The sequence below is a fragment of the Bos javanicus genome, chromosome 9 (genome assembly GCF_032452875.1).
Source record: "Bos javanicus breed banteng chromosome 9, ARS-OSU_banteng_1.0, whole genome shotgun sequence".
Classification (NCBI taxonomy): domain Eukaryota; kingdom Metazoa; phylum Chordata; class Mammalia; order Artiodactyla; family Bovidae; genus Bos; species Bos javanicus.
Genome location: NC_083876.1, coordinates 88,009,365 through 88,023,692, shown reverse-complemented (window position 1 = coordinate 88,023,692; position 14,328 = coordinate 88,009,365). Strand labels below are relative to the sequence as shown.

General features: G+C 47.3%; 1 protein-coding gene and 1 long non-coding RNA gene across 3 annotated transcripts in view; one reads left to right on the top strand and one right to left on the bottom strand.

Moving 5' to 3' along the window:
- The window catches only part of MTHFD1L (methylenetetrahydrofolate dehydrogenase (NADP+ dependent) 1 like), a 181,768-nt gene extending 177,548 nt beyond the window's left edge, over positions 1-4,220 (bottom strand). Inside the window, exon 1 of one of the 2 annotated variants that reach the window (XM_061428309.1) lies at positions 3,696-4,220. In XM_061428309.1, the coding sequence (XP_061284293.1) occupies positions 3,696-3,916 (221 nt within the window). In that variant the 5' untranslated portion in view covers positions 3,917-4,220. Of the gene's footprint in view, positions 1-2,860; positions 2,942-3,695 lie in introns of those variants that run through there. The other variant, XM_061428310.1, reaches the window with a different exon arrangement.
- Positions 1,961-8,761, top strand: LOC133254183 (uncharacterized). The gene is made up of 2 exons (XR_009738591.1): positions 1,961-2,212; positions 7,514-8,761. It is a non-coding gene; the product is annotated as an uncharacterized LOC133254183 (long non-coding RNA).
- The last annotated feature ends 5,567 nt before the right edge of the window (positions 8,762-14,328 follow it).

The window sequence follows — 14,328 nt, the reverse complement described above, 5'->3', positions numbered from 1 at the left end:
TCCACCAGAGTCTTGCACACACAACAGTTTTCAAAAATTGCAGGGTGAACTCTCAGCCAGGTCCCATCAGCAGTAAGTGGCCATAGACAAAGGGATGGGGCAAAACGGCCAGACGCAAAACTCCTCCCAGTTTTCAGAAAAGAAATACAGCTCCTATTAGATGGAAGAGGAAAGAGGGGTGCTCGGAAAATGTTTAAAGGCCTCAAAACTTAACCAGATGAGCCTTTCCACTGTCAGCTGAGCCAAAAGAAACGGAATAGATGAGCATGCAGCTGTCTACAAACCAGGCAAGTTTTCGTTTGTTTTTAATCACCTGGGATAAAGCGACTGGATAGTGAAATGACTGTATTGTTCTGTTGAACTATATATGAAAATTCACAGATCACCTTATAAATGAGCCAGAATCTTCTTTGCAGCAAAACGTGGCTGAGGACCACGTGCTTTATGTAGATTCTATGCTTTTCTTATGTTTATGATTATTTTGGCCACACTGCTTGGTGTGCAGGATCTTAGATGGAATCCAGGCACCCTGCAGTGGAAACGCTGAGTTTTAACCACTGGGCCAGTAGGGAAGCCCCTCCCTGCCTTTCTTGACTACGAATTTGGGCCATATTGGGTCCTCATTTCTGCGTAGTATGGGAGGCACTGGAGTGCGGGTCCCAAATGGTTCTTGGCAATGAGAAGGATCAGCCAGAGAGCGTGGGAAAGAGAAAGGCTCTGTGCCTCAGCCCATCAAGTTGGACTCCCTAAGTCTGGGTGGGGCCTGGAATGTATGTTCTCAAAAGGAGTGTCTGGGTGGCTCTAAAGCTCTGAGTGGAAATAGCCTTGGACCCAAGCTCAGCCTTTGGTTGACCAGTGTGGACAATTCCCTGAGCCATAACAAACCCCTTTTCTCAATGTAGGGCAAGAGCACTACAAGAACTCTACCTTTGTTCTTATAATTGTAAAATGTTCTGCGCCTCTAAGCTACCCTTCAACACTGAAAACATGCCTTCCAAAAGCACTTTCCCCAGAAAACACCTGCAGTTCCTGCTGCTGCTAAGTCACTTCAGTCGTGTCTGACTCTGTGTGACCCCATAGATGGCAACCCACCAGGCTCCCCCGTCCCTGGGATTCTCCAGGAAGGAACACTGGAGTGGGCTGCCATTTCCTTCTCCAATGCATGAAAATGAAGAGTGAAAGGGAAGCTGCTCAGTCGTGTCCGACCCTCAGCGACCCCATGGACTGCAGCCTACCAGGCTCCTCCGTCCACAGGATTTTCCAGGCAAGAGTCCTACCATTCCAATAAATGAAGGGCACGTGGCTACAGAAGCTCAGATCTGTCACCACCCAGCTCCTTGAGTCAAAATCCCCCACAACTCATTACATGTGTAATGTATCATTCTTTGGGGTTACTCATTATTCCTACAGAGCCAAACAAAGCAAACAAGGAGTTACCAGGTTCAATAAGTCTAAAAAGTGGCATAAATGTTTCTAATCAATATTTTTTTTTTTGCCCTGTTGAGAAAAGTTGTCATGTCAACTTCTAGTTGGAAGGAGATTTTTGCCTCCCATACTGTCTTCAGATTCTTACCTTGAAATCAAAACCCCCTAAAACCTCTTATTCAATTTATGATTAATCTATCTAAAATTTTTGTCCAGTTTCCTGTGCCCTGTGACTTTAATTCTGTGCTAAATAAACAACAATCCACAGAGCCAGATGACTAAAATTGTTATTGGTAATCTCATTAATGTGCTAAAACTGCTATCATAAAAATAAATAAAATTACTACCACAGATCTCATTAACTATACACTCAGGAGATGAGCTAACAGACTCCGACTCAAGGACCAGCCAGCCAGAGAAGCATAAACCAAAGACATGGCAACTGCCAAAGCTACAATTAAGAAATGAAATGTCACAGAAACGTCACAAGATAACTAATTCCAGCCTTTCAGTTCTTCCCCTTAAAAAAAAAAAAAGAAAAACAAACAAAAGGCTAACTCAGAGACCAAGCTGGAGTGGATCTGAGGCTTGTCCTGGACTCGCCTGCTTGGTAACCTACAACAAACCTTGTACTTGCCTACATCACAACCCCATGTCCAGTAGATTGGCTTTGCTGCACATTCGGCCAGCATTTCCAGTTAGGTTTGGTAACAACCCCTTAAGGTGAGCTCATTGCTTAAAACCTAACGACAGGAAGAGATTAAACTTCAACTTTCAGAGAGACAGGGTAAGCTAAACAAAAGGGTCCTTGGAGTCTCAGGCCACCTTAATAAGTGCTTTGCTGCTGCTGCTAAGTTGCTTCAGTCGTGTCCGACTCTGTGCGACCCCAAAGACGGCAGCCCACTAGGCTCCCCCGTCCCTGGGATTCTCCAGGCAAGAATACTGGAGTGGGTTGCCATTTCCTTCTCCAATGCATGAAAGTGAAAAGTGAAAGTGAAGTCGTTCAGCCGTGGCGGACTCCTAGGGACCCCATGGACTGCAGCCTACCAGGCTCCTCCGTCCATGGGATTTTCCAGGCAAGAGTACTGGAGCCGGGTGCCATTGCCTTCTCCGAAGAAGTGCTTTGGAAACAGGCATATCCATGCTCAAAATGAAGGACAGAAGCAAAACAGAAGAGGATGTCTATGGATGGAGGCGAACAGCTTGCTGACTGGCATCCTGGACCCCAGGAACGTCCGGAGCGCTTTGCTCTACACTGTCTGGGTCCCCAGCTAACAGACTTCTCCAGACAGAAGACTAAAGACTTCCCCTTTCTCCCACCGAAGGGTGAAGAGGAGCGGCTAGGAAGTGTGTGAGGGATCGGGGCGGAGGCGGGGGGAGGTGGATGGAGGGGGACCCGCGAACATCTCCGGGTGGGGACAGCGGAAGGCCTGACCCGGGGCTCCCAGAGTTCGCCGCTGGCCCGAGAGAGAACTTTGGCAACAAGTTGCGCTGGGGATGCCGTGCCCACGGTGCAGCGACGCCTGAAACCAGACGGCCCCGACTTCGACCGCCTCCAGTGAGTCAACGGGTGCACCAGGCCGCAGTCCTCCCAGACGCCGGAGGCTGCGGTGATGAGCGTGGACTTCAACGGCAGTCACAGTTCACCGCGCCCAGACAGCGTCCGGAAGGCGGAGCCGCTGCGCTGTTGGGCGCTGACCGCCGGGCCCTGGCTGCGGCCCCCTACTCCCCCAATCCTAGCCCCGCAACGGTCCAGCCCCCGACTCAGGATCCGACCAGCTGAAGGGCGGAGCAGAAGGTGGAGCAGGCGCCCCCCCTCCTCGGGGGCTCCCACCCTCGCCGCACCGCCCCTTTCCTGCCCAGGCCGCGCCCCGCGCGGTTGCATCAGAGCCGGCGGCCGGAGGCGCACGTGGAGCGCGGCACGCGGTCTGGGCTGCGCAGTACCCGCTGGGGAGGTCCATGCCCTCCGGATCCCCCGCCCCCGGACCTGGGCCGGCCCGGGGAATCGTTCTCGCGCTGGCCCAGCCCATTCTCTGGATGCCCGCGCTACCCGCCAACCGCTCCGCCCCCCAAACCCCGACCAGCCGCCATCACCCCGAAAAGTTGGCACCAAACACTACAGCCCATGCTCAGCGAACCTCCACGGAGGTTCCCGGGGGTCGGCCGAGACTCGAGCGCTGCAGCCGCCCCGCCTCCTGGATTCCTCCTAACCTCCCCCAACCCCCCGCCACTGCCAGGAACCTGGGCGACGGCGAGCGCCGGACACTCACCGGACGATCGAGTCCCGAGCTGGGGGCGCCGGGCTGCCCGGGCCCCGGCTGCTCCCGGCCTGGGTATCCCGCAGCCGCTGTTGCCCGAGGAGACCCTCCCCGCCGCCACATCCGCTGCCCCTGCCGCTGCTGGCGCGACAAAGAGATGGGAGGCGGCGCGGCGAGCCGGGGTGCTGCGGGCGCGCGAGCCGGCGCAGGACGAACGGCAGGCGCGCGCTCATGGAGAGGCGCGAGCAGTGGCGGCGGCGAGAACCGGAGGCCGCGCGGGTCCTCCCGCGACGCGGAGATGCGGATGCAGATCTCGGAGAGGCAGCGGCTCACGTCTCTGCCGGGGGTGGCTGGGCGGAGCGGTAGCGGGCCAGAGGCTGGAAGTACCTGGCTTGCCTTCCTGGGCGAACGGGGGCCCCTAGGGGGCACTGCGCTCGGTGGCCGTGACGTGGGGAAGGCGGAGGCCGGCGGGGCGCGAGGCTGCTGTTCGAGTTGCCTGGAGTCCTGGCTTTCCGGCACTTTCTAGTCGTAGGCGAAATTTGATTAGGGATGAAAATCAGAGGAGGGTGGGGCGTGAGGATGGGCGTCCCTCCCTGCCTGGAGACCGTACGTTCTTCCTCCGCCTAGGATGCAGATAAGATCCTGCCCGCGGGTGGCAGTTTGCTTCGTAGGAGGGCTGTTGGTTTAGATGCTGATTGTATTTATCAGGCTGGAGACCAGTGAAGGGTGTGTGGGCCTTGGAGTTCACAAGGTGACTTTGCAGCCTTAGGCAGGTGACAACCTCTGAGAAGCTGAACTGCCTCAAAATGAGACTGTGTTTGAAATCTTATAAATACCAGGTAAAAGAGGAATAAAGGGACAAGTTATGAACCCTGGTTTTTCCAGCAGCTAAAGTCTGTAGGAGATGCTGGAGAGACACGGCATTTAGTCCTAAAAAAAGGTTAACGTGTTTTGCCCTGATTTTCAACCTGGAGAAAGTTGGGATCCAGAAAGATCAGTTTGGTTTGCAGGCCTTCAGTGATCATGTCTTAATCTTATACTGCTATCTATATTTTCTTTATTGCAAGGCTGACTGCCACGTTTGACATGTGAGGGGTATAGCAATAGCTTTTTGTTTGTTTAGTCGCTAGTGTCAACTCTGCAACCCTATGGGCTGTAGCACACCAGGCTCCTCTGTCCATGGGATTTTCCACCTAGTATACTGGAGTGGGTTGCCATTTCCTTCTCCAGGGCATCTTCTGGAACCAGGGATCAAACCCACATTGACAGACAGATTGTTTATCACTGAGCTACCTGGGGAGCCCACAGCAATAGCTAACATTTCACAAACCTGTGAGGTGGGTATTACCACCTTTTTACACAAGCGGAAACAAAATCATAGAAGTTGTGTCTTGTACAAGTATTACCAAACTAAACCTGGGTCCACTCGCAGGGGCGCATTAAAGCCAACCTGTTGAGATCAGGTTGTGATGAGGGAAAAGTGCAAGGGTTTATGCAGGTGCCAAACAAGGAGAACTGGCAGCTATTGGTGCAAAAGATTCAAATTCCCCAGTAGTTTTCAGGGAAAGGTTTTTAAAGACAGGGTGAGGATGAGGGTTTCAAATGCATGATCAGCTCGTGGACATTCGTCTGATCGATTGGTGGTGAGGTAATTCTGAGTCAATATCATCAACCCACTGGTTCAACTGGTCCGGGGTCTATGTTCTTGTGGGCAACATACAATTAACTGCTTTGATCTAGTGGGGGTTTCACTCTCCGTAGAACAGCTCAAAGGGTATGTCTCAATATTATCTATAGCCCTTGAGGAGGAACAAAATGTCCTTGACTTTGTCTAAGGACTAAACTATTAATAATTATTTTGGTCTTACTTGGCTGTTTTGCTTTGTTTCTGCACTTTCTTACTTCTCTGATTAAGTTTATTCTTTGGAACTTGGGGAAAGTCTGGGTGGCTAAAGTTTTTCTACAAACAAGAGGCAGGTGGAGGGCATGGGGGTGGTGGGGGGTGGTCTCTTCCTATGGTCTGTTCAGGAAAGCACCATAGCGTCCTGCTTCGTTACGCAAACATATAAACATCGGAAAGGAGACCTGAATGGCCTGTTCAGCAACTGTCCTGATAATCTTGGGCAAGTCTTAAAACCCTCAGAGGCTTATGTGTCTCATTATAAATAGAGGACCAATCATTTAATGGAAATAGCAGTGAAAGAACCTATGGTGGTTTTTTTTAAACTAGCTGCCCCAAAACACCACTTAAAGATTCACACAAAGTTAGCCTGGAAAAGGATCTGGAAAATTATCCTGTCCTTTATTTTATTGATGAGGCGACTGTGACCCAAAAGAACCAAAGAATGACCCAAGGTCAAACAACCTATCAGGACACTGCAAACCAGAGCAAGTCCTCCAGATACTGACAATACCATTAGACAATGCTGTTGCTATAGATGAAGAAACACAATCAAAGTTACCACGTCATAACTCACATTGTCCATAGAAACACAGGCTGCCCTGGTGGCTCAGATGGTAAAACGTGAAAGCGAAAATCACTCAGTTGTGTCTAACTCTTTGTGACCCCATGCACCATATAGTCCGTGGACTTCTCCAGGCTGGAATACTGGAGTGGGTAGCTGTCCCCTTCTTCAGGGGATCTTCCCCACCCAGGGATCGAACCCAGGTCTCCAATGTTGCAGGCATATTCTTTCCCAGGAGGTAAAAAATCCGCTTGCAGTGCAGGAGATGTGGGTTTGATCCTTGGGTGGGAAAGATCCCCTGGAGAAGGAAATGGCAACGCACTCCAGTATTCTTGCCTGGAGAATCCCATGGGCAGAGGAGCCTGGTGGGCTACAGTCCATGGGGTCACAGACTTGTACATGACCGAGCGACTTAACACTTTCATTTAATGGACATTCACTGGACAGCTGCTGAACATGGGTCACTGGCCAGAAAACGAAAATCACCCAGTTCACAGGGAATTTATGGGAATTCTTTGTACCTGAAACTGTCCTTAAAAAGAAAAAAGCTTTTTTTTGAAACTTATCTAATCTACCCTCAGGAGTTTCCAACAGTAACTCCACAACTGTGGTGACAGTTTACCAGGCCATCTGATGAGCGCTGACTACAGTGATATTGACAAAGACTATGAACTGTCTTTGTCTTTGTGAGACCGCATATTGTACAATCTTGTTTATAGGAAATGTCCAGGATAGACAAATCTATAGAGACATAAAATGCCAGGGTTTGCTTACGGCTGAGGGCAGGGGAAATGGAGGAACTGGAGGTGAGAGCTGATGGGGACAGGGTTGTTTTCTGAGAAAATGAAAGTGAAATGCGTCGCTGTTTCTGGAGGAGAATCAAGAGAAAACACGAGAGGATCTGAAGCTGGAAATGAACGTGTTTTTCCAATATATGTACTATTATTTATAATGTATATATAGAAAAACCTAAAGGAAAAAATAAAATCACCCACAATACTGTCGCCAAGTCATAACTGTTAATTTTAATCTCTTAATTTTATTTGAAATTGTTTTATAAAATTGCAACCATAGACCTCTTCTTCACTTGGTGTATTTGTTTTCATGAAATTGGGAAAGGATAATATTCGAAATCATGACCTCTAATGGTTATATATTATAACCTATTTTGTGGATAGACCATAATTTATTTTACTTTTTCCTCACATTGTTTGTATTGTTTCCAGTTCTGATGTGAGAAATAACATTCTTTAATTTGCTGTTCCATAGCTGTGCGTTGAAGGCTTTCTATGTGTCAGGGGAGGGGTGGGAAGGTGAATTGGGGTCACACCTGTGATGGCAATATTTACCCTTCTTCCTTTGCAGATGCAGTTCTCAGAAAATTTATAACTGCTGAAAATGTTAAGTGGAAAAGAAACAGCACAGGGAAGTGGAGGATAAACAGCATAGCCACATCTTCAAAGAAAAAGGCAACCCTCCTGATCATATTGAATTGCAGTTTTTGAACTGCATGGTTCAGCATGGCACAGCAGGTCCCAAAGACGACTTCCCAGCACTTAATGAAATTTCTATATGGAAGAAAAATTTGAATAGAGAAGAACAAGTTAAAACCAGTACGCCTAAGCTAAACTGATTGGGAACGGTGAGCCAAAAAACTTAACTTGTTACTGTAATCCCTATTACAGAAACGATTCTGGCCATATATTGTGCTACAAAGCCGCCTTGAGGAAGGCACTTTGGAGAATGTTTTCAGTCATCACCAAAACCATATGATGATCCATACCTTTAAAGTGATACTTTCTGTCTTTAAATTAGATCTCACGTTAAAGTATAATAATAAAGTTTACCTAGAGGCGGAGGAGCCTGGTGGGCTGCCGTCTATGGGGTCGCACAGAGTCGGACACGACTGACGCGACTTAGCAGCAGCAGCGGCAGCAGAGGCCTTATAGGTTTTTGTTTTTTTTTTTAAACTGTATTAAAGTTATACTTTCTAATCTTAAAAAATTTTAAGTGTTTGACACTGTACTCAGGTCTGTCTCATAAAATGATTAACTGTGATCTTAGATATAATTTTTAAAAATCACTTTAAGGTCTAGAACAACAAATGCCAGGGCTGATCAAGCCAGTTAATGTATTTTACTCAACCTCTTCAAATCCTCATTGGGGTGACCATGGAGGCCTCTGTCCTCTGCTCACCTTTAACTCTTCTCCAGCCCCACCCTGAAGTCAACAGGAAGGCCTGAGTGTAAGGTGCTTACCTTTCAGATGAGAGCTATTTGGGTTCTTATATACTCAATTTGGCTTCCTAGGAGGCTCAGAGGTAGAGAATCCACCTGCCAATGCAGGAGATGCAAGCTCAATCACTGAGGCAGGAAGATCCCCTGGAGAAGGAAATGGCAATCCACTCCAGTATTGTTGCCTACAAAATTCCATGGGCAGAGGAGCTTGACAGGCTACAGTCCATGGGGTCCCAAAGAGTGGGACATGACTGAGCAGCTGAGAATGCCTGCATGCATAAAAACTGACCACCCCGATTGCCTGGGGCCTCTCTTGCCTTCTGAGATGGCCCACACCCAGAGTGTTTCCTCCCTGAATAAACTTTCTTTCACTTTACTATGGGTTGATTTTGAATTCTTTTCTGCACAAAGCCAAGAACTCCCTTTTGGCGGCTGTCCCAGAGACTCAGACATGATTTGGGATGTGACCATCCTTTTTCTCACCCCACTCTCTTTCCTGTAACACTTTGTAATTACATTTGCACATAGATCAAACAAACTTTATTTCCAATAGGGAATATATATGTTTGGTTAATATAATATTTATGTCTCCCTCCAGGGCAGAAGACAGCTAATGTTTCCTGTCCACAGAGTTAATATAACGCCTCCCTCCAGGGTCAAAGATTGGGCAAGTTGGCCAGTAAGTCTTTAAGATAAAGGATTCCTAAATCCAGTATTCCTAGAGTGAATGTTCCTATACCAGGCTCTATCCTAGAGTGAAGGAATCAACACTTAATAAGATAGACACAAGCTCAGGTGTCAGTTTACTGTGCGTCAGATCAGATCAGATCAGTCGCTCAGTCGTGTCCGATTCTTTGTGACCCCATGAATCACAGCACGCCAGGCCTCCCAGTCCATCACCAACTCCCGGAGTGCACTCAGACTCACATCGAGTCAGTGATGCCATCCAGCCATCTCATCCTCTGTTGTCCCCTTCTCCTCTTGCCCCCAATCCCTCCCAGCATCAGAGTCTTTTCCAATGAGTCAACTCTTCGCATGAGGTGCCCAAAGTACTGGAGTTTCAGCTTTAGCATCATTCCTTCCAAAGAAATCCCAGGGCTGATCTCCTTCAGAATGGACTGGTTGGATCTCCTTGCAGTCCAAGGGACTCTCAAGAGTCTTCTCCAACACCACAGTTCAAAAGCATCAATTCTTCGGTGCTCAGCCTTCTTCACAGTCCAACTCTCACATCCATACATGACCACGGGAAAAACCATAGCCTTGACTAGATGAACCTTTGTTGGCAAAGTAATGTCTCTGCTTTTGAATATGCTATCTAGGTTGGTCATAACTTTCCTTCCAAGGAGTAAGCGTCTTTTAATTTCATGGCTGCAGTCACCATCTGCAGTGATTTTGGAGCCCAGAAAAATAAAGTCTGACACTGTTTCCACTGTTTCCCCATCTATTTCCCATGAAGTGATGGGACCGGATGCCATGATCTTTGTTTTCTGAATGTTGAGCTTTAAGCCAACTTTTTCACTCTCCACCTTCACTTTCATCAAGAGGCTTTTGAGTTCCTCTTCACTTTCTGCCATAAGGGTAGTGTCATCTGCATATCTGAGGTGATTGATATTTCTCCCGGCAATCTTGATTCCAGCTTGTGTTTCTTCCAGTCCAGCGTTTCTCATGATGTACTCTGCAAATAAGTTAAATAAACAGGGTGACAACATACAGCCTTGACGAACTCCTTTTTCTATTTGGAACCAGTCTGTTGTTCCATGTCCAGTTCTAACTGTTGCTTCCTGACCTGCATACAAATTTCTCAAGAGGCAGATCAGGTGGTCTGGTATTCCCATCTCTTTCAGAATTTTCCACAGTTTGTTGGATCCACACAGTCAAAGGCTTTGGCATAGTCAATAAAGCAGAAATAGATGTTTTTCTGGAACTCTCTTGCTTTTTCCATGATCCAGCAGATGTTGGCAATTTGATCTCTGGTTCCTCTGCCTTTTCTAAAACCAGCTTGAACATCTGAAAGTTCACGGTTCACATATTGCTGAAGCCTGGCTTGGAGAATTTTGAGCATTGCTAGCATGTGAGATGGGTGCAATTGTGCAGTAGTTTGAGCATTCTTTGGCATTGCCTTTCTTTGGGATTGGAATGAAAACTGACCTTTTCCAGTCCTGTGGCCACTGATGAGTTTTCCAAATTTGCTGGTATATTGAGTGCAGCACTTTCACAGCGTCATCTTTCAGGATTTGAAATGGCTCAACTGGAATTCCATCACCTCCACTAGCTTTGTTCGTAGTGATGCTTTCTAAGGCCCACTTGACTTCACATTCCAGGATGTCTGGCTCTAGGTCAGTGATCACACCATCGTGATTATCTGGGTTGTGAAGATCTTTTTTGTACAGTTCTGTGTATTCTTGCCACCTCTTCTTAATATCTTCTGTTTCTGTTAGGTCCATACCATTTCTGTCCTTTATCGAGCCCATCTTTGCATGAAATGTTCCTTTGGTATCTATGATTTTCTTGAAGAGATCCCTAGTCTTTCCCATTCTGTTGTGTTCCTCTATTTCTTTGCATTGATCACTGAAGAAGGCTTTCTTATCTCTTCTTGCTATTCTTTGGAACTCTGCATTCAGATGTTTATATCTTTCCTTTTCTCCTTTGCTTTTCACTTCTCTTCTTTTCACAGCTGTTTGTAAGGCCTCCCCAGACAGCCATTTTGCTTTTTTGCATTTCTTTTACATGGGAATGGTCTTGATCCCTGTCTCCTGTACAATGTCACGAACCTCCATCCATAGTTCATCAGGCACTCTATCTATCAGATCTAGGCCCTTAAATCTATTTCTCACTTCCACTGTATAATCATAAGGGATTTGATTTAGGTCATACCTGAATGGTCTAGTGGTTTTCCCTACTTTCTTCAATTTCAGTTCGTGGTCTGAGCCACAGTCAGCTCCTGGTCTTGTTTTTGCTGACTGTATAGAGCTTCTCCATCTTTGGCTGCAAAGAATATAAATCAATCTGATTTCGGTGTTGACCATCTGGTGATGTCCATGTGTAGAGTCTTCTCTTGTGTTGTTGGAAGAGGGTGTTTGTTATGACCAATGCATTTTCTTGGCAAAACTCTATTAGTCTTTGCCCTGCTTCATTCTGTATTCCAAGGCTAAATTTGCCTGGTACTCCAGGTGTTTCTTGACTTCCTACTTTTGAATTCCAGTCCCCTATAATGAAAAGGACATCTTTTTTGGGTGTTAGTTCTAAAAGGTCTTGTAGGTCTTCATAGAACCGTTCAACTTCAGCTTCTTCAGCATTACTGGTTGGGGCATAGGCTTGGATTACTGTGATATTGAATGGTTTGCCTTGGAAACGAATAGAGATCATTCTGTCATTTTTGAGATTGCATCCAAGTACTGCATTTCGGACTCTTTTGTTGACCATGATGGCTACTCCATTTCTTCTGAGGGATTCCTGCCCGCAGTAGTTACTGTGCGTAACTGGCACAAAAAAAAACAGGCATGTTGATGGAAAGCTATAAAGCGTGAAGGTTTAGTGTTATAAATGTTAAGCAGAGCACCTTCCCAGACCTGGAGTCATAAGAAGCTTCCGTCAGATCAACTGGAACCTAAAGGATGATGATGTTAACCTTTTCTGACTTCAGTCAACTAAAGCTTGGACTGTGTCAACCTTTACCCAAATTTTATGCCGAGCTATCCCACCCAAACCCCTCCATAAATAGGCATGTACCCTTAAAATGTTCCTCAACTTTGCTGTTGGGGAGACACTGCTTTGGGAAACATCTCCAGTGTTCTCCTTACTTGCTGCAAGCACTAAATCCTTCTCCCCATTTTTGGCCTGGTTGTGTTTTTGGACTTGACAGACACCAAGAGGCAAACCAATGTTGAGGGTGACAATATGATTGCTCTGAGACAGTCTCTGTGGGTCTCCTGCGTTTTGCATCTCTGTCTTATGTCAGTCTTGTTCTAGGCTACTGTGGCAAGGATATTTGTAGAGTAAACAACCTAGGAAGATAGTGTCTCCCTCCAGGGCAGAAGGCAAATATGTTTTCTGCCTCCAGAGTTAATATAACACCTCCCTCCAGTGTCAAAGATTGGGCAAGTTGGCCAGTAAGTCTTTAAGATAAAGTGAAAGTGAAGTCGCTCAGTCGTGTCCGACTCTTTGCGGCCCCATGGACTGTAGCCTATCAGGCTCCTCCGTCCGTGGGATTTTCCAGGCAAGAGTGCTGGAGTGGATTGCCATTTCCTTCTCCAGGGGATCTTCCCGACCCAGGAATCGAACCCGGGTCTCCCGCATTGCGGGCAGACGCTTTACCGTCTGAGCCACCAGGGACTGGGCAAGTCTTTAAGATAAAGGATTCCTAAATCCGGTATTTCTCAGCTGTGGAGATGTTAGATGGGTAGGCATGCATTGTGTCAGAGAGCTTTAACCAAGGAAGTCAATGGGAGACCCAGAGCAGCTATCTCAGTCCTAGAGACAGCAAGCAAAAATTTGCAAACTACCTCTTCAGGCTTCAGCACAAAGCAAAGTTTATTAAAGCATAGATACACTCTCAGAGGGAGATCCGGCTGTTTATGTAAAGTGAGACCAGCCCTCCCATACCGGCTTAAGTATGTTTATATGGAGTTATTCTGCCAGGAGGCAGAATGCACTTATGGGTGAGTGACAGGTCATGGGTGAGTGACAGGGAGAGGAGGTGGGGTGCCATCATGGGTGATGATTGCTGTTTGACTGACTGTCCCAAGGTCTGTAGCAAGTTCATTATTGCATATGCCCCTACTCTTGGTTCACTAAGAGAAACCGACCTAAGGGAGGGCAAAACCACATGTAGATTTTATTATGATGTTGGTATGAGTTTGTGTTTACTAGAGTTTATATGGGACTTCCCTTGTGGCTCGCCTGGTAAAGAATCCACCTGCAATGCGGGCGACCTGGGCTCGATCCAGAGTGTATATGGGGCTGTCCAGGTAGCGCAATGCTAAAGAATCTGCTTGCCAATGCAGGAGATGCAAGAGACGCAAGTTCAATTCCTGGATCGGAAAGATTCCCCTGGAGTAGGAAATGGCAGCCCACTCCAGTATGCTTGCCTGGAGAATCCTATGGACAGAAGTGCCTGGCAGGCTGCAGTTCATGGGGTCACAAAGAGTTAGACATGACTGAGAACACACACACACACACACACACAGCATGTGCAGCCCAGGGACGTTCTCTCCTGTTTCTGTGCTCCATCTTTATCAAGATAAATTGCCCACCAGCTGATCACAGTTTCCGCTGTCCTGGGTGAGCACAGGGGAGGGTCTCCAAGGTGGGGACTAGCTGACTGCTTCCCTCCCTTATTTAGCCACCATCGCCTCTTTGCTGCTACTATCTGGGGAGGGTCCCCAGATTGTTGGGGCTCAGCTTGATTATTCCCCTCTTGCTTTTCTTTTTTGCCTCTGTCACCTCCTTGTTGTTAATGTCTAACTACCTAACAAAACCACCCCACTGTGCATATCTGGGCAGAGCGTAGCTTCTCTGCAGGCCCCTGTGGGCCTTGGAGAAGCAAGGGAAACCAATGCAAATGAGAAGCTCATGCTGCCTGTCCTGCTGAAAGTGGTCATGACTTCTGATGCGGAGGTAGGCTAACTTGTTAGTGTGCAAGCTGAATAAAATCCCAGACCCTCCACAGTTCTTAATCGTGATTTTTGAGCTGAATGTTGAGGACTGGGCAGGTTCTGTCCTGAATGGTAGTGGGAAGGCCATGCATGCAAAAGGAGCAGCTCCTACAAAGGCCGAGACTGATTTGAGGGCCTTTGTGCAAGATTTGATTCTGTCTGTGTTTAGAAGTATTACGCTGGCTAAGACTTAGGAGGATAGAGGTGAACAAGTCTGAAAATGGGGAAGACTGGCAAGACAACCTGATAAGAAGCTAGGTCAACATCACCATCCCTTATGTTCTGGTTG